A 24,780-nucleotide genomic window follows, 5' to 3' on the forward strand; every position below is an offset into this window, starting at 1 on the left:
TACTGGAGGTTTGCTTCTAGCTAAAAGAGCAGCCAACACCTTCAGATAAGTATATGAACAAGAAGCCCATCTAGCATTTTCAGGTTATATTTAGTCTTCTTTGCAAGCAAAGAATTATAACTTTTCAAGAAGAAAATTCAATTCCATTGTGATGGTTTCTCATTAGACATGTGCCACTGACTTTATAAAAATACAATATGCATTGTCTTAAAATAATAATAATTCAGAAATACTGGCCTCACTACTGATTAAGATGGGATTAGTGTCTGTGTCAATTTTGATAAGGTTATTAATACCTTTGTACTGATATTTGACAGACGAAAAGGTAGCATTTTGAGAAGTAGACTATGGTTCACATTAAAATATAGAAAACCTTGCAGTTCAACGACATTTTAGCCCAGGCATAGGCAAACTCCAGCCCTCTAGATGTTTGGGACTACAAATCCCATCATCCTTGACCACTGGTCCTGTTAGCTAGGGATGATGGGAATTGTAGTCCGAAACATCTGGAGGGCCAGAGTTTGCCTATACCTGTTTTAGTCAAATGTTGCTCTTGGACTGTACCGCTGAAAGGCAACACACTCTGGACTCTGCCATTAGCAGACTTCCCCTTTCCTCCCATAAAGAACAGCCTGAAAAGACCAGTTGGCTTCATCCATTGTCCAGTGCAGGGACAGCTTTTGGGAGCTTGCTTCAGCCCCACCCACCCTGCTAAAAGCAACGCTTTCAAGAACACTTTCAAGAACTTCATAACTAAAAATTAGTGTCTGTCTTTCTCCCACCCTTCTCCCTCCCAAGGTTTCCCCCCGCTTTTGTGTTATGTCTTTTAGATGGTAAGCCTGCAAGCAAAGACCGTTATTAATTGTAAGCTTCTGTGATAGCGTTTCCAGGGATATAAATATTTTAAATACATAAATAAATTTAGTCAAGCTAAGCTGGAAGTGGGATGCTTCTTATAAAAGTTTTTTGGCAGTGGCAAAACTAGCTTTCATTGTCAGGTGTGTTTTTTTGTTTTTTGTTTGTTGTCAAAAGGGAATGAAAGTGTTTTACATGCGGCCTGAAATTGAACAGTGACCTCATTCCCTAGATTCATGCAACAAGAAAGCATTGCTCTGATTCCAAACTGGTTTTGTAAGCAGTGATATCAGCACATACCTAAAAGAGATTTACCTGTGTAGCACTATAACACCACATTTAGTACATGATCACTGCTGACTGGCTGAAACTTACCTAGAAAGGAGAAAGATGCTCAGATTTGAAAACGATAAATGGCACTCAAAGGGGAAACAGTGGCAGTGAACAGGCTTTAAAAAATGGGAACGTTAAATTTGGGGGGATAATAATTCATCCTCCGACATGTCTTCTTTTGGCCTCAAAATGGGCGGACATTTAGCACAGCCTTGCATTATATAGCCAGCACATTTTATTTGTCACTTTAGTGTTTCTTTTTAAAATGAGGAATGTTGTTGCGTGCTTGGATAAATCACAACATTTGTAAGCAGATTGTATGAAGCCAATTTATAGAAGAAGTCCATTAAAAGCATCACTGTTTTTCAGGGGAGTATGTTGTGTTTCTTCATTGATGATGATGATAATAATAAATGGATTGCACTATTAAAGCATAAATTAACATTGCTAAACATGTCTACACTTTTCATCAGTCAATCTACGTAGTCCCATTTCTGAAATGACTCCTGCAGTTTACAATTGGCATGCAGCTAGAAGAAACATTCATTGTCATCAGGCAGTTGCCATACACTATAGTCCTTATATTATGGTCCAGCAATAGATAAATATTCTCAATCTTGCAGACAGCCTCCATGGATACAAAAGGCTCGTTGGTGTCAAGGTGTATTTTTTTCCTTACATAAAGGTTCAGGAAATTTGTTGGATCTCAGGGGCAGTGCTAAACGTGTGGCCTTACTCTACGCATGTAATGCCCAAAGAAAGCTATAGTTATATGGATGTGCTGAATGCTAAGCTATGACATGATGGATCCAGAATGGAATAGGGGTTAAACCACAGAGCCTAAGGCTAGCCGATCAGAAGGTCAGCAGTTTGAATCCCCGTGACGGGGTGAGGTCCCGTTGCTCGGTCCCTGCTCCTGCCAACCTAGCAGTTCAAAAGCACAAAGTGCAAGTAGATAAATAGGTACCACTCTGGCGGGAAGGTAAACGGCGTTTTTGTGCGCTGCTCTGGTTCGCCAGAAGCGGCTTAGTCATGCTGGCCACATGACCCGGAAGCTGTATGCTGGCTCCCTTGGCCAGTAAAGCAAGATGAGCGCCGCAACCCCAGAGTCATCTGTGACTGGATCTAACAGTCAGGGGTCCCTTTACCTTTACCTTATAATATAGAACTAAAAGCAAATCTTCACATTCTGTTTTGTTGTGTGTTTTTAATTCTGCACCTTCCCACTTTCTAGGTTCTAGTTTACAGCCGACTATTGCCATTATCATGTAACTAAACATGATTCTGTATAAAACCTAAACAGAGGTACTTCCTTTTTTAAGTTGAAGTAAGATTATGAGAAGTCTATTCATAAAGTTTATAAAGAGAAATAAACTCAATTTCTCTGTAAATTCTAACTTGCTTGTTAGTTAATCAAACTGACTACCATTAAACCAGATAAGTTTGCCTTTTGGTACGAGAGAGATGAATGCCTGTGCCTTTGATGTTTCACTAGTAGTGAGCTAGTAGTGATGCAATAAAGCTACTGGACCACTGAATTCCTAAATAAATAAATCCTTTTGATAGAAAAGATCAAGTAAATATTGGGAACTGGAAGCAGTCTATGTCTCTCTGGAGAAAAGTCTGTGGTATTGAGATGACCATAGCCCCAGGCTAAATTATTTGATCGTTCAGATCTATATGCATTACAGATCATTCAGATCCTGAAAAGAGGGGGGGTTTTTTGTTTGTTTTTAAGAACCTCAAAGATCCTCTGTTGAATAATGTTAAGGGCTGATTCTTGAGATATTATGAACACATTTCTTTAATGTAAATGTCTGGACAGTTGTGAACTTGGTATTAAATGACCTCATGCAGATAAGTGTGTTTTGGCGTGTTGTTGAACTTGGGTCCTGATTCAGGCTGAATTCGGCTGGCTAAAAGCTTCCTGATATGCCAACATCGCAGGTTTGTGGGTGTTGTTCTGAGTTTGCCTAACAATGAATATCACAACACACTTCTAAGAGCCAAGTAATAATTTATTAAATAGCAAAAAAATGAAAATAATAAGATAAGGACAGCTGGATTGAATGAGATGGCTGCAATTATCAAGACATACAGTTGCCAGCAGCTGTAAATCTTACTGATATTTTTCATGAAAACTGGGAGTGGGGGAGTTAACCAAGTCAATGAATGTTGACTATGTTATTAGGTAGGTTCTTGTACTCTTGAGGGATTGCACGATATATAAGGTAAAGTAAAAACAGCACTCAAATGAAACTGTAAGCTTTATTGGTGCAAAGGGGTTTGACTCATTAATATTATATATACAGATGTTCCATTTTTTCTACATTATATATTTGTACCAGTAAAAATTCATAGAGGTGTGTTAATGAAACATACCTCCATGTGCATTAAATAGTGGGATGTGACATTATTTTAAGTGATTGTATATTATAAAAAGCTCTGTAGCAGGATTAACGTTGTTAAATTGACATGATATTATAAGACCATGGAAGATGATAAATTATGAACTTTCCATTATGCCTTAATGCATACTGTAAGAATTACAAGGTAATGGCTATTGGTTGTATCAAGTTGGCCCATAGGCCTGAGTCCCATATATTTTAAAAAATAATAATTCTGTGGTCAGCTTCCATCTTCTCAATTTCATATCCTTCTAATTTCAAAATGGTTAAAAATCAAATAGGAATTTAAAAGTAGGCATGCCCTGAAAGGTGGCTATATAATAACACCTGAGAATCCAGTTCCAGGATATACTGAAGAAGCATAGGAGCTGCAATGTGGTACATTTCCATCTGCTCAGGATCTAAATGTGCTTGTTTACTGTATCTTGAGCCCCCCAATCATTATTAAACATTTTTAATGTTTTACTTGCTGCACTGAGATGCAAATCAGGAATTGCTCTCTTGCGTTGGACTTGGGATCCCTACTCCTTGGCAAAAGACAACTGTACAGCGATGAGCATGTTGGACATAGTTATAGAAAATGCTGGTTCAGACCTGCACTTAAAAGCGCACTCCTAACACACAACAGGCTTGGTGGAGCAGCCCAGCCCCTGTCCTGCTGCTCACACTGGCCAAGGTGAAAGGTGGTGGGCATGAAAAATTCCCTTCACCATTTCTGTTTTGGCCCAGCAAAGAAACCCAAATTAGGCCCATTTCTATCACATTACAGCAGCAGGACTTGCTCAGGATCCGGTGAACCCTGTTATGACCTAGACCCACACCCCAAACAAAGCACCCCATTTTGAGTGTTTCCTTTGGCTGCCAAAAGCAAGGAATACCACTGGTAGTAGCTCCTACCCACTTGCTCCTGGTCAGTGGAGCATCCCTACTCATGGCAAAGCTGGTCAGGCAGGGCTGGTTGGAGGAACAAATTTGCTCTGTCCAAACCCATTCTAGCACAGTGGATCAGGAGTATGAATTGTTCTGTTAGCTAAGAGGACCCTTGGTGGGCAAATCAGCTGAGCTTAGTCTACCTCACAAAAAATAAAGAAAAGTTGCTCTGAAATATTTGAAAGGAGAGCAGAATACAAAAAGTAAGAAAGAAATTATATCTGACTGCAGTTCCATTTTGATTCCTTCTGATTATTAGATTAGACTTGTCTAGTATTCAGATTTACTTCAGCACAGTGATATTTCACTATTTAGTCTGTATTTGCTGTTTTTGTCATTTTTAAGACAGTCGCTCAACCTTACTTGAACATTTTTATTGTATGTGAATAATAGAGTATGCATTGGGGTTCAATAGGTGCAATGCTGTTAAATGTGCATCTTGGAAGATTTAAAAATGAGGGATTTATTTTGTCATTCATAAAGTTGTAATACAGTGTAGAGAAACTATTTGTTAAAAGATAGCATCTACTTAACCTGCTTATTTATTTCTTGTAGTAGAAGGTTAGATCCACAATAAATACACAAGGAAATAAGTAGATAGGGGAATTTATCTTAGAAATAAGATCCCTGCCATGCTTTTGAAATGTGAAATGCATGAAGACCTGTCATAGAGATATACGGACATGATATTTTTTTACGGTGCATTTGGAAGTATTTAGCTATATTTGTCATTTTCTAGTGCCACCAAGCAATGATCAAGTGATATAGTAATTTGAAAGTCTGTTTTCAATTCAGTATGTGTGCACGCACAAGCACATCTGCACACACACATACACACATCATTCTTGATCCTTTTATCTTCCTCCATTCCTTGTGTATGAAAATGAAAATGGTTTTATTGGGAAATTTAGCAATTGTTTAATGTAAGTATAAATTGTTTATATATATATATGAAAAAATATAGTCAGATTGCATTATGCAAATGATGTGAATTGTTTGTTAATGCTTGTAAAGCAAACTGGAGAGCTGTACCAAACCTCTGCAGATATTTTTGTAAAACAGCAACAACAACCTACAAACTAAATATAGGTTTGTTCTTCTGACTATATGAACATAATAGGATGATTTTATGTGCTTTCTCTTAATAGCATCATTGAAGTCCACACAACCTGAATGGTCTTTTTTTGCAGACAGTCTTTATTCATTTGAACCTGTGAGTTCATAACCTTGATAGCCTGTGTTTTCGAGAGTGTTTACCACCTGGGTTCAGGTCTCTGTTCATTGTTGGATCCATATTAGATTAGATTCAGACAAGACATTAAGAAGTAGCATTGGTGTTCTGTTATACTACCTATATTAGGGGTGGGGAATACCCCTCTCTATCTGGTCTTCAGAACTCTTCCACAGTTACACCAGCCCTACTCCACTGGCTTGGATGGAGGATAGATAACGATGTCTGTATGTAAAACTGGTCTACTGTAAAAGTTAAAATTTATGTTTGCTGCTCCACCCACTTTAGCCTATGGCCCCACCCAACACTGGGATGTGGCCCCTGGAAAGTTGCCCAGAAGAAATGTGATCCTTAGTATGGAAATAGAGTTCAAGATTCTGCCTGTTCCAATGTATACTATGCCCTAACTTATGGTGGCATCTGTATATGGTAGGAGGGAGTAAACCCTCTTAAACAGTGTAGTGTGGTTGTGGTCAAGGGGCCTCTTCCAGACACATGTTATCTGATCTTTCTTTATTGCAGCCTTATAGTCAAGCCTTTTGAATTCTAAGCTTATGTCACTAAGCAGAATAAGAAAAAAATAAAAGAAAGGGGGTAATTTTTACAGTGGCGTAGCGTGGGTTGTCAGCACCTGGGGCAAGGCAAGTAATTTGCGCCCCCCTAACCCATGGATTTGCGCCCCCTAACCCTAACCCCCAGGTGTTGCTCCTGGTGCGGCCGGCCCCCCCTGCACCCCCACACTACGCCACTGGATTTTTACAGCAAGATGTTCTAGCCTTGCCAACCTTCTAGTTCCGTAAATGAACCCCAGAAATAAGTTTTCAGGAGCTGCCATGTTACAGTAGGTAATACTAAAAGACAGTGGTTGACCCAAGGTCACCCAGTGACCTTTATGGTTAACTGGGGCTTTGAAACCTGGTCTCCCAGGTCCTGTTCCAGAACTATTTATAACTGCACCAAATTGTTGTTCTCTAATACCAATAATAGACTAGTGTGATCTAATAGTAATCTGGGAAGACCAGAGTGAAAAGAAAGGTTTTTAGCATATGCCGGAAACATAATCTTGTAGTGTTCTGACATATTTTGACACGGAGGGATTTATAAAGAGGACAGGTGCCACCACATTAAAGGCTCTGTTCTATGCAGAAGTAATATTATATTAGGTGATTCAGTTTTCAAGATATGGCTTCAGAGGAAGATTCTATGAGTGAACAGCCAATCCTTCCTTTTAAGCTTCAATTCAAGTGCCAAATTCAAGCTGCAGCTGTTCTTATCCATAGCCTCACTTTTCAGGGAAGTGGGGTCAGTGTCAACTGGGAATGTAACTATTCCAAATGTGACCTGAGCATGAGAAAACTGCCTCTCTGTAGATAGAATATTCAGCACTGTTGATGTTTTGGGGAAGAGTTGTTTGTTTTTTAAATCCACCTCTTTGCTATTACAAACTGTAATCATTTAAGCTGGGATGAGGAACCTCAGGCCTGGAGACCAAATGTGACCATGCAGGCCTCCATCTGGCCCTTTGAATCCTCACAAGGGCCACATTCACACTGCATTTAAAGACTATGATATCTTTCCCCGAAGAATTCTGAAAGCTGTAGCCTTTGAAGAGTGCTGAGGACACCTCTACTCCCCTCATAGAACTAACATTGTCAGAGTGGTTTTAACAGTCAAACTCTTCACAGGGAACTCTGGAAATGGTAGCTCTCTGAGAGGAATAGGAGCCTCCTATCAAGTCTCAGCACCCTTCACAAACCGTAGTCCCCAGAATTCGTTGGAGGGAACCGCAACTGTTTAAATGTTCTTCGCCAGGGAAGTTCTCCTGGCACATTGATTATACACCTTTAGGTGCCAAGCAAAAACATTCCTTTTTAACCAGGCCTTTGCTTGATCTTATTGACATCCAACACCCTTTTAGAATGTGGCTTTGGGGGGGGGTGTATTGTTTTTTGTTTGATTTTCTATGTTGTGGTTTTGTTTGGGAACTGCCCTGAGACCTCTGGGTATAGGGCGGTGTATAAGTTGAAATAATCATAATAATAGAAGAAGAAGTAGTGGTAGGTTCTTTAAATGAGCCACAGTAGAGTTACCTAGAGCTACAATGTTCAGCGTTTCCTGTAAAGAGAGATTGATTCTTATACCACTCTCTGGGAGTACGGCCTCCTAACAACTCTCAGCTCTCAGCATCCTTAGGGAAAAGATGCCATAGTCTTTAAATGTATGGTGTGAATGTGGCTTAGCTGCCTCCCCATCCCAGCCCACACACTCCACTGACCAGCTCCATGACCTCCTTCCATGCTTTTGCCTTTCCGGAATGTGCCCTTGAATCGTGATAATGCCTCTTGCTTACCTACCGTACATGGAGGCTACAGCGATGTGCCCATGGGGTTGGTAGAATAGAAACGTGTTGCTGTTGTTTTTCCATTTAGCACAGCTAAAATGTAGCCTAATGTCATATTCATTGACCTGTCCCTTTTTTCCTTCTAGGAGGGAATTAGGTTGAAAAAGCCGCCCCCCCCCCCCATTTAAGCTATTTAACGTTTCTGTTTTTAGCAAGCTTTTCATATTTAACCGTGGGAATGCTGGAAAAAAATAAAAAGTACTTCAAGTTAACCTGTGGGGAAAAAAATTCAATGAATGATAAATCTTTTGAAGATAGGGGGTTTTTTTGTTCCCTCCACCCCCTGTTTTCTTAACATATGTGGGGTTTTTTTAGTTTTGTAGTTTTGTTGTTGTTGTTTACAACGGTAACAGTGTTATTACAAGTAGTATTTCACCTCCACACTGCAGTAGCAGCAGCATGGCACAGAGCGGTGTGATTGTCTGAGTAGTTTAGTATGGATAGCTTTTCATTTAGCCTTTGCTCTGACAGCCCATGCCCTGGATAAGTGGTGTAGGCCTGTACAGGTGAAATCTATTCTCACATTTGCCTCAGGGGTGACTGGACTGTAACAGAATTTTTCAAACCCGTTGGGCCCAACCGCAAAGCAGAGAATAAATGGCTGAAGTGCCAGGTCTCGACAGAAAAATCAATGCCTGGTTATACAGACATGACAGACCAGGTCTGCAATTCTCTTCATGAAAGTCTCTGCGTTTACCACACTTTGAGTTAAAAAACATGCTTCTTTTCTCAGTTTTGGGGTTTGCGTGTGTGTATAAAGTTAACACCTGGTTTTCTTTTTCTCCCCCCCTTTTTTTTACACAGGAAATTTACATGTCCCTTATGTGACAGAAGTTTTACAGAGAAGTGGGCATTGAACAATCATATGAAACTCCACACAGGAGAAAAGCCATACAAGTGCTCATGGCCTACATGCCATTATTCCTTCCTCACAGTATCGGCCATGAAAGACCACTATAGGACTCACACAGGTTTGGCTCATCCTTTTCTTAACCTGATGTGGGCACAAGGAAATGAAGGGATGATGGTAGAGTGCTTGTTGCATTAGATTTTGTGCCTAGCAAGTAAAATGGCTGCATTTAAGAAAGGCTCTAACTCTGAAACAAATCCTTCTGTTTGCAACATCAGTTTTCTGTTCTGTGGTGATAGATGTTAGCATCACCTGTGATGCTAACATGTAAATTGTTTTTATTTATTATAGTTATTATAAGCCACATAGAACAATTGTGAACTTGCTCACAAAATGTAGTTAAGCAAACAAAAAGACCATGGTTGTGTGTGGCTTCAGAGATCCACCTGTTGCTTTTTATCATATGAGAACTTCTAAATTTATCCTTTAATGTGAAAATGATCTAGGTGAAAAATAACAACAACCCACAGTTTACTGCTGCTCTAGGAAGTGTTTTCTGCTCATTTTTAACATTCTTCAAATTTGCTTTCATGTTCTTTCCTTAATGAAGGAAGCTTCCTGCATATGTTTTTAATGCGATCACATTATCATAACTGATAATGTGGTTGGAATTAATCAATATTTCAAATTTACTGAAGGCAATATGAAAAAAATGAAACAGATTCAAGCTTCTGGAAGTGAAAAGTAAAGTTTCACATCACCCGACTATCTTCACTCAAAAAATCATGTTTCCTACTGATTTTTCTCAGTAGAATCGTGCTTAGGCATAGATGTGTTACAGATCTTAGAAAGAGGGCACCATGTAAACAAGTATAGTTTTTGGAGCTATAGTAATGGCAGAAATTGCTGGAAAGCATATCCCCACACTATTGGTTCATATAATACATTTATTCATAGGATAACTTTTGGCCTGTGGCGGAAAGGCAGGATAAATATATTATTTGACTGACTGATTAAATAAATGAGCAAGAAAGCAAGTTGAGGAAAATTTACAGGAAGGAGGAAATGGCTACAAATATCCATGAGAACCAAGCCTAACTGAAGTATTGATATTTGATACCAAGCAGTTTCCAGCAGTACTGAGGAACAGCAATAATTTTGAAGGTGCATTGGCCACAATTTAAATTCACACTGCATAAAATACCAGTTTTATTTAACACACAGTGAAAAGCTTTCTACAGCTGGAGGAAAACAGTGTTAATACCTGTACTTTTTGAGTTAAAAGTTGATGCAAGTTAAGCTTATTAGAACAAAGATTGCTGTGAAGGACTAGAAAGCTTTTAATAATCAGCTGTTAACTACAAATAACATTATTATAGAAACTCTTCACATGCAGCCTGGTTCTTTAAGAATAATATTAAACTGTAGCATAGATTGTAACATCATGGGATGTGAATTAAAACTGCCAAAAAGTGAGATTACCTTTTAGCTCCTTAGCAAAACAGTATATGTAAGTCTTGGTTAAAAATGTAAGAGATGTTCTTGTAAAAATGTATCTGGAAAATCAAAAAACAATCTGGAAATCAAAATTCTGTAGGCATTTCTTAGAAAGATGAAACAGTGTTCCATTAAATTAAAAAATATATATATTCCTGAAAAGATCCTCCCCCCAGTTTTGCGAAAATGAAATGAGTTGTTGCTAGAAATTATAGGTTAAAAGTTCTTCCAAGGCAGTTTGTAGGAAACCCAGGCCTCCTTAGCTTCTTTGACAAGGGTGTTGACGATTTAAGGTCTCCAGCCTGCCCTGAGAGATCACTTATATCGAACAGCAGATGAAAAGCCAGTGCAGATGTAATTTATCGTCGGCGTTTCCTTCTAAAGAATAATTGTGGAGACTTGGTTAGATCAATAATATGGATTTTTGTTGTTAGGTCTTGTAGTCTGCACCATAATGAGAGATAGGGGACAGTGGCTGTTTTCTAATAGAAAATAAAGGATTGGTTTCCGTGTCTTTCTACATTTGAATGCAAAATGGCACACTTGAAACTAATTCAAGTTGTTAAGAAAAGACCCATTTTCTATTACATTCCTGTTATCATATAAACATGGCACGTTAGATCAGCCCTCTGTACCTGAAGTGATATATTGCCCCTTAGATCCTTCTCAAAGTTTAAAGGTTGTAACTTCTGGATGAAGAATGAATTGTAAAATTGTTTAATGTAAGACTGAAATACCGAAATCATGTTCACAGTTACATGTCTTCCAGCATACCTAACTATGTGCGGGATTGCACCTAATCATTGTTCAGCCAATCTACATGTCTGCACTCAAACAAAACAAAAACCTAATATATGGAAAACTGAAGTGTGAAGGATATAGGATGTGATAAACTCACTGCAACTATAAAATATGTCCCATTCCCAAAGTTACTTCTGTTCTTGTATGCCTAGAAGACAGTCCTAAATAAAGGCAATATGTTTTACAAGATTTATGTAGTTTTAAAAAGTCATTCTCCATTATTCAATAAAGATAATTCCCACTGACTGCTGTGGGAATACAGGATTTGGTGGTATGTAAAGAATTCAGTGGGTACTATAATAAGTCCAATTTTACATAGTAAGCATGTAGTGTTTTTGCATAGTTGGTACCAAGTAGTTCATATGTACTTGACAGCATGATATAAAGTGCTGTTTGTGTCCTTCATAAGCATAAAAACCTGCAGGCTTTAATGACATTCAGGTCTCCCCTGAAAGGTAAAATGCCATACAGTACATGATAGCTGATAGCATCTCCCTGAATGTGAAATGGCACAAGAGTGTTTGGATTAAGGCCAGTGTGTATTGACAAGGAAAATTGCCCTAAATACCTGGTTGCTATGGGTTGCTTCTAGATTTATAGCAAGAATACTTATTTTTCTATTGCTAATGACTGTGTTGATGTTGCTCCATAACACACCAGTTTTACTGAGCCATACAAAATCACTTATAAGGTGTCCTTTTCTTAGACAAATCATATAATGTGGGAGTATATGTTACCAAATATTCATTTGAACTGTTTGGAACCTTTCCATTGCTAGATAGTTTCACATAGATGTATAGCTTGCCTCTTCAAGTTCACTGCATTGTCAATCTTTTGTTTGTTTTTTAGCATAGCAGCAGTTTAGGCTGGTTAGACGGGGCTGGGGAAATTTAGAATCTACAGATGTTACTGGACTAAAGCACTCATTATTCCTAACCATTGGCCATGCTGACTCAGGCTGGTGGGAACTGGAATCTAATAACATATGGAAGGTCAAAGTTTCTGCAGCCCTGATCTATGTGATATGTGTCAGTTTTGCCCAACTGATGGTACACCTGCATCAGCACAACCAGATACCTTCATCTGTCCCAGCTGCAACAAAGCATGCCTCCTCCTTATTAGTGTCTACAGCCACAGCAGGCGCTGTAACTCTCCAACACTTTAACTTCACCCCCAAATACACATTCTTCCAGTGTCTCCCAAGGCAGGCTGTTGCCAGCAATTCAATGATTAGAGCTAGTAGACTGAGAGGGTAGTGTTTGCCAGGCCTGGGGATAGGAAGGTTAATGTTGTGGTGGCAGCATAATACTATTTCTTTAGCTGCCAGGGTGTCCAAGTCTAATCCTGGCTGCGTTATTCCATACCTCTTCAAGGTTTACATCGAGTAATGAAGATTGCTTGTAGGGAGTCAGAAGATTAAAGCTGTTGCACAAAAGGCAGACACTCATAAGGAACAGAAAGACAAATGTAAAACTAATAGTGACAGGAAAACAGGCCTTTAAACTTATATGGAGTTACATATATTGTAATTCCACTTCCTTGTGAGCTGGAAGTATAAAAGGGATGTTGCCATTTATTTGAAATGGTTTCCCAGATTCTTTAATTCCCTTCCATTGGTACCAGGATGGGAGGGTACAGTTTTTTCTCCAAATGAGCCAAATGACTCATTTGTGTGTTAAAGCTGTGTTATGATTTCGCTGGCTCCCTCCAAGGTTAGTATTATTATTCTGTAATACCCTTCTTGGTTGGTCTTGTGGGATGAATCTGCTTCACATGCCTGGGCTTTACTGACTAAAAATGCTATTGTGAAATGATATACTGCATTTATAAACTGCAGAAGGCAAATTTTTATCTGGAATAAAAATACTTTATAAGTGTACATTTATACACTTTTAACAATTACCAACCCTGCCAAATCTATATTTTAATGGGTTCAGAGGCTTAGAATAAAGACATGTCGTTAAATATGAACAATGCAAGTACTACTTCAATTTCTGAAGTAATTCCCAGACTTGTTTTTCTTCATTATGAAAGTTTTAGAAACATAAACAGCATTGAGCTCCTATTGGTACAGAATAACAGAGCTTTTTAAATTGTTGCCTATTTTCTTTTCTGGAAAATAATTTAATTTCCATAATTTACTGGGAGATTCTTGAGGAGCACTGTGATCAAGTCAGTTAAAATTTGCTCAACATCTTTATTTTGTGGGTAAATCCAATATATTTTTATTTAAGCAGAACCATATATATACTGTATATTAACTTTTCTAGGCAGTCTTTCCTCAGCACAGAAAGGCCAGATGTATGGGAATTGTAAAAAATCAGGATATGCATAAAAACTGTTCAAGTGCATAAAGCAGCCCCATCTGGAAGACATCTAACAGAAATGAAGTTGTACAAAACCATTCCATTGATAATAAAGCTAATTTTTATGGGTCTGACAAGTATGTAATTATGTTCAGTGGTGCTTTTCAGATTTTATCACAGTCAATAAACCGCAGTGGTAATTTCATTCCCATTTGACATATTTACATGGAAACATTTGATTGGAGGAATTAGTAACCCTGAAAGCCTTGATAGATATGTTTTAATGATCTGTGACCTCCGCAGTCCCTCATCTGTTTATTGTTGCAACAGGCGAGAAGTCTTTCCTATGTGACCTTTGTGGCTTTGCTGGCGGGACACGTCATGCCCTCACCAAGCATCGGAGGCAGCACACAGGTCAGTTAAGCTGTCTTCTACCCTTTTGTATTTTCTCTGCGGCAAAGGACTGTCATCCAGGCTGGGGAATAAAGGGAATCATATAGCACATAGCAGTCCAGAGAGTATAACTGTTTGCTGATTGCTTGCTTGCTTGTTTGTTTGCCTTTACAAATTGGTATGCCTAAGGTCTATGTCAAATGCTTTTATTTATGAACCTAATGCTTTTTTTTTAAAAAAAAGGATAATTTTGAATAGCAGGTGTCTCTTTGAAAATTAAGTACACAAGGTTTATTTTAGAGGCCCAGCTAGACTGCAGACTGCATGAAGGTTGTATAAGAATATGCTTAAGAATTCCTATGTGAAAATTAAAGGAGCAAGATTTTGTCCGTACCCCCCCCCCCCCGGCAACTGAAATATGGCCAATATTTTTTGTAACATTTCCATTTTCTGTTTACTGTTGATGCATGACACTTTGGATATAGGTTTCCACTCCCCAAACACTTCATTCTCCAAACTAATTATTAATGTTGGTAAAATTAACTGTGAAGGTTTGTCCATGTCTTCTCAGAAGTAAGCTCCACTGAGTTCAATTAGACTTACTCCCAGGTTTACATAGGATTCTAGCCTATGTTAGATTTTTGAAAATAAAAGTGGGAATATATTCAGATTAAATGGTTCATTCTCAGTAGTCCAATTTGTATGATTATGTTTATTATGTTTTCCTCAAAAAGACTGTAGTTGTTCATAGATGTTAAATGCAGCTGTTTTTCTTTAATAGTATGACCCAATCTCGATTCAGGATGCTGGCTGTTATTAACCAACATTTTTAATGCATTTTAATTAATGCCCAGTTATATCCTTTCTCTGGAACTATATGCAGCTAGGATCTGAGATTAGTCAACCAACATATTTGGAGAGTTGAAGATTATCCTGAGGAATTGAATGTTATGAAGCATATGCCGCAAATACATATGGTCAAAGCCTGTTGTGGTCTTGCAGACATGCAGTCTCGGAAACTGCAGTTGCAATTTACAGAGGGAAATTCTGAGTAGAAATTAAATAAGGACAGTGCTATATGCATTAAACTAGATGTATTAAACTCGCATGTTAGTTTTAAATCTGTTATGATAATCACCTTACAATATGATCTCACAATGTATTGAAGAATATCTGATATATCATATTAGGTCAATGTGAAAGCATTGTGGGTATCTGTTTGTTGACACCGAAGATCCCAGTGTCCTGTTAAGTGCAATGCTCAGTTCCACTTGTACACATCAGATTTACTTTGCAGAATGAGTATATGGAGCTTAGTGGCTCCTGAGCAAAAGGCTAATCCTGACAAAGCAGAAAGGGTACTATTCATGTTTAATCTTCTAGAGCCCTACATACCAACCACTCTCATGCTGCCCTGGTTGAAGGGCTACTGTAGCTCTTACAAGTTGTACCCACAAATTATTAAGAGTCCGTCGCAGTATTCTGTTACATTATATAATGTAGCGTCAGTGTAAGCAGAGACAGAGGGTTGCGTTTGAATGTGTGAAAGGCGAGTGAGATTCGGATATTTGTCCAGACACATAGCTTATTATGCTATGTGTAAGTAAGTCACCCTCTTTCATAGGGTTGCTTTAAGCATCCAAAAGATAAGAACTGTGACATGCTTTCTGTTCTGACAAATGGTATGAAAAGCACCATCATCATAAATGATCACCTGCTAAAGAAATATTTGAAGCAGACACAGAGGTGTTCAGTAGGGCAACTGAACATTTGGAATCAGAGGAATTCTAAAAGTTGTTCTAGGTAGAGGTATGTTGCTACAAAGTATCTAAGTGCCATGCCAATTGTGAGGATCCTTTTAAATTTTATTAAGGTACATGTTTATTTGAAACAGAGGGGAGCAACAGCCTGTGGTGGCCAAAGCAGCCTGGTTTAAATATAATTTAGAATATTGGGGATGGGGTCTTCTCACCAAGTTATCTAACCAAGTTCCAGCTTATTCTTTATCCCACGAGGATGTTGGAAATGGCAAAGCGGGGAATATACTAAGTTATTTCCCTCAGTCTCCCTGGAGTTCTGGCTATTATAGTAGTGGTCTCGCTCTTCTGTTCTTTTTTTCCTCAGGTACATGTTGGGGTTAAAAGCTTGCTCTTATTACAGTTTCTTACACTAAAATCAAATTTTGTGCAGGAAGAACAATGCATGCTTTAAGTGGGGCCTGCAACACAATGTTGTAGTACGTTCCTACCACCTAAGAGAAGTGTTCCTGGGCCCCTGGCAGCCTGGAACAGGAATTTTGTAGTTCAATTCTGGCCTCTTGAAGATTGGGGCAGAGAAGTGAATAGGGAAGGGGGAAAGGACATGTTTTTGCCTTCCCCTTTCCCCAGCCATCTAGTGGCCTGCTGGTATTTTTTTAGCTATATAGTGGAAAGGGGGAACCACACAGTTCTGTGGTTGTGGGAAGGAAGTATCTTTTTTTCCTTTTCTTCCTCATGAAACACCCCATATAACATAAAGGGAGGGGGCTTTTAACCTCATGATTAACCCTGCCTCCTTGCAGCCCAATCTTATCTGCATCTAAAATCCTGATTAAAATACAGTTTATACGTAATCTTAACCCCACCACCCAATTTTCCTTACACACAAATACTCCATGACTCAGCTGTTTTTTCTATATGGAATGCATGTTTCTACATAGTTCTGTATATGATAGGGAAATGGAATGTAGGAACTGGAGCACCGTGGCTAATTTGCAAACTGGACAAGAATTAATTGCATCAATTCATTGATTGTTGCCTCAATGCAGCACGATGAAGTTGCATGACCTTTTTAATCCAGTAACCTAATGTAAATTTATTCTTCTCATGGTATTAAAGAACAGATTATTCAGAATGACAGTGATAAACATTGGAAAATGCCTTATTGGGTTTAAGTTTGGATGGCCAGTTCTCGTAACAAAATTACTCATGTAATGTCTCCTATTGCTCTCATTTACTACTACTGCTACTAGTACTACTGCTATTAATTGTTGATGCCATTTGGATAACATTTTACATAAACAGTTGTAAGAAGGTTCAATATTGTTCCCATTTTACAGTTGACCCAAAACTGAGAACTATTGACTAACCAACAGCCACACCATGAGTCCATAGGAAAGATAGACCTGAACTCATTTCTCTCTGATCCATGCCCTACTCTCTTGTTCTGGCTCATTTACTTACGATATATGGTTTGTGAAAATACTGTCGCTTTTACTTAAGTGTGTAAATCTTCCATCGCTCTCCATTAAAATAGCTGGTTTTAGACAGCAAGTTCTAATTAATGTTTCAGGTTGGCACTTGCCTGCTTATGCCACCCTAGTGGAGTTCCCCCTGCTCTGAATGCAGGCATTTACAGGTTATAGATCATGAAGCCTGCATCGAGCAGGTCTAAGTTTATGTTTTATGTCAGGACTGGAGGCTCGTTATTACTTTGCTATTAACTTTATACTATATAGGACAGTATCTCAGAGACAGAGGGATCTATCTTTTTGGCATTTATCCGCCTCTGTGGCACAAACAATCAGAGATGATTCTTTCCCAGAAAAATTACCTATGTCTACTATTTTCTTCACAGGGAGCTGCACAATACACCTTCCACTTGGTTCAATGTACTTCGGCTGATGCCATGAGATTTTTGTCTGGGCTAACTGCTTTATAACAGTGCCAAGCCTTGCTCATCCCTTTCTTTTTCCCCTTTCCTCTCTCCCTCTCTCTCTTACATCCTGTTTTCCTCTTCCGTATCCTCCTTTTGACATGGCTTTCCTTGCACACAGAGTGCCCAAGCAAATTATAGGCAGGTTTGAAGGGGATAGGTATCAAAGTGGTCTAAATGGCTTAAATAATTCCCTGCTGCAATACAAACTGTCTAGGGGGTTGACACAAAACATCTCCTGATCCAAGATTTACTTTTATCACCTGTCACAGACCCTTGATTCAAGGGCAAGAGAGCCAATCCTCACATGCAGTTTAGGAATCTTGGCCAGCTTAATAAGCCTCCCCACTCTCTTCAGCTTCCAGGCATCCAGTGAATTGATATCCACCAGAGTGCTTTTCTTGTCTGACAGATGCTTGACAATGGGGGGAGGATTGACTTCAGGTCTTGAGGACTCTTTACTACATATCCCTCTGACTATTTTGCTTTTTATTCTTTCCTTCCACACTGTGAGCCAGACGTAACTATTTAGAAGAGTGAGCTTGAATGTCAGAAGATTTGAGATTCCACCCCCCTTCCCGTTTGATCTCCAGAAGTGCTGTTTTTCCTCTGCTGAGCTACATAGAACTGTTTTCCCACACACTCCAATTTGCTCATGGATTCCCCCCCAACCCAAAAAAGCTATTGAGCCTCCAATCTAAAAGGCCATTGTGATGAAAGAAGGAATTGCGTGCCTCACTAGAGACGTCATTGAGTAGGTCCAGGTTCTAGTTAGGGATTTATTCAGGCTGTTGGAAATTCTACATGCAGTAAGTTGAGCTGTGGAAAGTGCATCTGTGTAAGATGCATCTCTAGGAGTTGAGCCACTGAAATGCTGCACATCAGGCCTGGGAGTGCCAATTGACAAACCTGTTGGAGCTGCTGTTGGTTATTTTACTCTGAGGGATTAACTTCTGCTGGGGCATCCATACATAGAACAGATCTTTCATATTTGCACTAATGAAAGCTGTTTCGTTTGCACATTTTGGACATGAATTTTATGTGTCGGTTGGTAATTTTTTATCACTTGTGTTTTTCATTGTTTCAGAGGAAAGCATTATCCACAATTCTTGATTCATATATATCAGTACAGAAAATCATATAGATAGATCCCATGGAATCATATATTTTTTTGGATAAATAATGATTTAAATTCTGCTAGTTTTAAGCGAACATGGTTAACAAGTAATGCCTACTGATTTTTGGCCAGCTCCCTGTTATTGTGACTCAGTTCCATATTATTAAAAAATAAATCCGCATTTTGTATTTCATTCAAATTATTTTGGTGTGCCGTTCATTGCACACAATGCATGTTTAGTTGTTTTAAAAGCAGAACACAAACCAAGGAGAGCTTATAGGAACACTTTTGGAATATTACGATGTAGCTAACCAGTACATTGTCACATGTCCATGACCCATTGAAACAAAACATTAAATAATCTTATCATTTGAAGTTTTTCATGTTCCTTCGTAATATAAGGAAAGCTTCAGGTGTTTATTGAACAGTCAGTATGGCTCATTATTCCAAATACCTTTCCATGGCCAGTGCACATGTTTCCCTATTCCCCTGTATTTGGGCTATAGCATAATGCATCCTTTTCCCCAGCCCATACTTTCTCCAGCATTTTACAGCTCTCTCACTACTGACCTTAACAATGGTGAAGAGTTTAATTAGCACCAACGTTAGCCAAGGTTAACACTAATGAGAGGCAGTGAAGGCATAGTTAAGGGTTCAGGACTAGGGGTTGAATTCAGACTGTTGGTTGCGCCTGGTACCCACTGAATCCAATAGAATAAGTTAGTAATGAACTAATTCTCATTGATATCTATGAGAACTAAATGCAACTAGCAGTCCAGATCCATCCTTATGTACTATAGTTCACTGTTACCTAGGTTTGTTTCTTATGTGTGTATGTATTTCCATAGGCTTGCCCCTGCCGTTCACAACATCACAAACACCCTTGCAGTCTTTGGGAAATGTTATATTTTGTTCTCACTCTTTTATTTCATTCTTTCCTTTCCAGCTTGGGTTGCAGTGTATAGTAAATATCAAAGCTATGGAGTTATGCCTTTGTACTTAGGAGGAAAAAAATGTGTGTGTGTGAAAGAGGAAGGTGATCAACCTATGTGACTAACAGAGGTGGAAAATCTTATGAGAGTATATATGACCTTCGTGGAAGTGTGCAGCACCTGATGAATATGAAAAGACAGGCTTCATCTATGTGGCAGTCCTGAGGCAGCTACAATGAGTCTACAGGAGTGGAGTGCCTAAGCAGTTTCTTGCCTTTGTTCAAATAGTCTCATGAATTTTTGAAGACAGTGGCTTATATGACCCACACAGATCCTGTTTGTATGATCAGTTCCATTTGCTCATTTCAGTTTTGCACATCTAGGCATTTATAGGTCAACGTAATAAAGAGAGAAAATTTAATAATATATGTGTTTTTATCCAGATGAGTGGCTCACTTTGCGTTTCTATTTCTCATGTGAACTGCACTTTGACTTTTAATGTGCAGTTACATTACTCGGCACTGAATTTAATGTATAATGTAGCCTCTTTCCTTCACCTTCCCCCAACCCAGCGCCAATAAGAAAAATACTCTGTATAAAGTATAACTAACCCAGTATGCCTTGTGCCTTTTCATTAAATGCTTATTAAGAGAGAATGTGATGTTTGAAGAGGATTGCTATTAACTTCCAAGAAAGCTAGTACTAGTAGGAATGTTCAGGATGTAATTACATGAGATTTTCAAGGATAAATCATTACTGGAAGCACAATAACCAACTTTCTTTTTGTTACTGACCATTCTCTCCAAAGTATGTTAAACTTGATATTTACCATCCTGCTGAAAATAGTAATAATAATGCTAGCACCACAACTGAATGGCTCTTTGTTCATGTAGCGCCTGTGCATTAAAAACTTGCCTTCTTTACTACAGTAGAAGGGCTGCCCTTCATGTGCATCTCTTTACATGAAGAGAATTGTCCCTTCCATTAAGGAAAACAGGGGTGCTAACTTAAGTGGCAGCTCTGTGCATCCCATGGCACTATGGATTTAGGTTGTTATAGTGAGAAACAAAGACTACAGATAAAATACATTTATTTATTTATTTATTTATTTATATTTTAAAGAAAAAAACTCCTTTACTTAAGAGTAAGAATTCAAGCATAGCTTAGAAATAAAAATGCCAGTAGCATAACATAGAATTAGCAGCAAAATTATAAAGTAGTTATGTCTGTTGTCTGCAAAGCAATTGACAGGATTAAAACCGAGGAAAACAGCAAAACCCAAAGGGGAAACAGCAAAATCTTCTCCAAAGCCTTTCTGGAACAACTAAGTGTTGCTGCGCAGTGAAGAGTAAGCTAACATGAAGCCATTCACACTTTCTTAAGGAAGGCATTTCATAGTGCTAGAACTTACCTCCTGAACTTCTGATGACAGGAGTAATTTGATCAGGGCATCGTATGTGTGAAGGGGAGATATGGGAGCAGAATGTCCTACGTGTAACCAGGTTATCATTTATACTTTTAAATGTTAGAATTGCAGTTGGGACAAAAATCCAGTGTAAATCATAAAGCAGGGACAGGGAACCTAATGGCCCTCCTGATATCAAGGGCCCCAGGTTGTCATAAAGGACTGGAATAATTTGTTCTGTCTGGCCAACAAAGAGACAACGTGTGTCTGTGTGGCATTCTGATCCAGTTAAATGCTCGACAGCTGTAGTCTTCAACCTTTTCAGACCTAGGACTGACTTTAACTCAGGGACTCATTTCTTTTTTCCTTTTTAACAATATATTTGCATAGTGGTAGTTTTGCCATTTGACTTTCGAACAAGTTGTGGTCCAGCAGCTGGTCCAAACTCAGTACCAATGTTATATATAGTTTGTATGGTATGTATTTAGTTTCCCTCCCCTAAGTACTAAATACAGCCTTTTTACAAAAATCTTCTCCAGCAAAAAGTGAAGTTGCTATTCTATGATTTAGGAATCTCTTAGAAACTTTTGGAATGATAGTTTTATGTCAGATTATGTGAAAATGTGGTCAGCTCTCAGAATTGTCTTCCAATTCTTATGCAGTGGTAGGAGTTTAGAAATGAGTGGTGGGAGTTTTAAAATGTCTGCTTTTTTCTACTTTGGTAAATGCACTAAGTGCTGTATAAAAATGCAGGCTAGCACAATAAAAACGATTCTAAAACATGAAAATACACAGTACAATAAAAATAGCAAATAATAGAATTTAAACATATAAGAATAGAGCAGAATGTTGTAGCAGCAACATAATAAGCTGACATTATTAGGAAAAAAGACACAAAAGAAAAGGGAAAGTTGCAAAGATTTCAAAAGAACTTTTATTCTGTTATTGTTTCATTCTCCACCCTTTGTCTCTTTTAAGCCTCCCTTCCATCTTGACTTCTCTTGTTCTAACCATGGGCCCGTGTGTGATATATCATGGTATGAGATTATCTAGGGAAGAGCCATAGTTTAGTGGTAGAACAATTGCTTTGCATGAAGAAGCCCCTGGTTCAATCCATCCCATCTCCAGGTAGATCTGGGGAAAAGTGCTGCCTGAAATCCTTGAGACATGCTGCCACGTCAGTGCAGGCAATACTGAACTAGATGGATCCATGTACTGATTAATACACTGTCTAAGGCAGCTTCCTATATTCCTGTGTTCCTTTCCAGTTCCCACAATTTCATATTGGAACTCTTGTAGGTTGATTTACTTTATTCAACTGTTAGAAATTTGTGTTGTGTGTTGTGGCCACTCTAGTTCATGTAGAGCTTTCTCCATTTATAAATATTGGGAGGACTTGTATAAGTGAGAGCTGACTCTGTGGAACGACTCATTATTTATATATAGCATGCAGAAATGTTCGGAAATACATAGTGAGTTTTGCCCAAATTTAGGTCCAATGCAGTACCCTGTCATCTCTCTCTCTCTCTCTCTCTCTCTCTCTCTCTCTCTCTCTCTCTCTCTCTCCCCCATGCTTCTATCTAGACTATCCCTAACAAATTGTATCTGTCCTCTACTGAGCATGAATCAATAGTGTGATGCAGCAGCAAAATAAGCTAATGCTATTCTAGGCTGCATCAACAGAAGTACAGTGTCCAGATCAAGGGAAGCCATAGTACTGCTCTATTCTGCCTTGGTCAGACCACACCTGGAGTATTGTTTCCAGTTCTGGGTGCTACAGTTTAAGAAGGATATTGACAAGCTGGAATGTGTTCAGAGGAGGGAAACCAAGATGATCAAGGGTCTGGAAACCAAGCCATATGAGGAACGGTTGAAGGAGTTTGGTATGTTAAGCCTGGAAACGTGGGGACCGAGGGAAGATATGAGAGCCATCTTTGAAGATAGAGCAAGCTTGTTTTCTTCTGCTCTGGAGGGTAGGATCTGAACCAATGACTTCAAGTTACAAGAAATAATATTCCGACTAAACATCAGGAAGAACTTTCTGATAGCAAGAGCTGTTCGACAGTGGAACAGACTACCATGAGAGATGGCAGACTCTCCTTCCTTGGAGGTTTTTAAGTAGAGGTTGGATGGCCATCTGTCATGGATGCTTTAGTTGAGATTCCTGCATTGCAGGGGATTGAAGTAGATAACCCTCAGCATTCCTTCCAACTCTACAATTCTATGATTCTGTACTCTAGTAGGAGAAGCAAGAGACATCCATGGCAAAAATACATGTCTGCTCCTGTATAGACCTTTAAGATTAGATCAGCTTAGAGTTCAGCATTTAAAAGTAAAAAAATAAAACTATGAATTGCCATAAGTTACTTTAAAAGAAAAAGAAAATAAAAGATTACAGAGAATGCATGAGATGGGGAAGTGGTCAGACCAATGGTCCATTTTGTCTAGCATCCTGTTTCCAAGAAAGTTCAGCCAATTGCTTTCTGGCCACAGTAAAACATGAAGGCAACACCGCTCATCTGCAGCTTGCCATTAGCAGTAGTATATAAATGACTAACAAAATAGATATTATTATTTTGGCTTATTCCTTCTTTAGCTGCTCTGATCCTTTCCTAATAATCTCTTACTTGGAATTTACATTCTTTCCTTTCCCTGAAAAACGTTTGAGTTAATGTTTTTTGTGTTATGCTCTCCTGCAGCCAACACTCATCACTTTATACCCACACATGGACGTCTGAACAGTACAGCTTACAAACTTTTTTATTATAGTTGCCTTTATATCACCTCCTGAGTCATACTGGCCTCTTTTGGTTACTGGTTCCTCCACACTCCAATACATACCTTAGCAGAACTTGGAAAGTGAAATTTGAAAGCTGCATATGTTGTTTCTGCTATTAACTTCTACCCAGTGTCTTCCACAGAGATTATCATATTAGGCTATGTGCAAATTATTTGTAAATGTGCAAATTGAGTTATTTAATACATGCATATACTTGGCATATCTGCTTTAGTGTAATGGGAAGCATATTTTATGCAGCCATTGAAGTTGTGCACTGCTAGTAGAAGTGTTCTGGATCCAGAGGAATAAGTGAATTGTTTTGAGCCAAGATAGTGCTCCTCCTGATTGACATATTGCCATTATTTCCATCACAGGGTCCTTTCTGTTCATTTGTGTGAGGTTATTCACACATATTTATGTCTTATGAATTGTTGAACATATGTAGCAAAATTATGTTGTCTTGAGTTGTGAAAAATATGCTGAGGGATTCACAAGTGAAGAATGCACATAGATATTTCTCAGATGAGGACATCAAAGTACCACATTTGTAGGAATAACTGATACTATCAATCCATTTTTCAGTCCTGGTCTCATACAGTGACTGCCATATGGAGGCCACTTGATGATACCTCCTCATAATAGCTTCTCTATGTGAGATGTATTGGTATGCTCCAACTTGCTTCAAAAATTGACTGCTACCATGTGGCTTGCATCATTGCTGCTAAAAACCTATTTAATCAGCACTGAGACAAACTGCATTAAGGGGGATGATCCACATGATTACTGAGTATACACAAACAATTTAATACATGGGTTAGCCACTGACGAGAGGCAGTGGGCCAAATCAAT

At 38.7% G+C, this 24,780-nt stretch overlaps 1 protein-coding gene across 1 annotated transcript in view; it reads left to right on the forward strand.

Annotated features, from left to right (window-relative positions):
- ZNF407 (zinc finger protein 407) overlaps positions 1 to 24,780 on the forward strand; it is a 331,643-nt gene that overhangs the window by 188,751 nt on the left and 118,112 nt on the right. Inside the window, exons 5-6 of the mRNA XM_081919417.1 lie at positions 8,963 to 9,129; positions 13,943 to 14,026. Coding sequence (XP_081775543.1) covers positions 8,963 to 9,129; positions 13,943 to 14,026 — 251 coding nt within the window. The remainder of the gene's footprint in view (positions 1 to 8,962; positions 9,130 to 13,942; positions 14,027 to 24,780) is intronic.

Source organism: Podarcis melisellensis (assembly GCF_964234715.1).
Source record: "Podarcis melisellensis genome assembly, chromosome: 7".
Classification (NCBI taxonomy): domain Eukaryota; kingdom Metazoa; phylum Chordata; class Lepidosauria; order Squamata; family Lacertidae; genus Podarcis; species Podarcis melisellensis.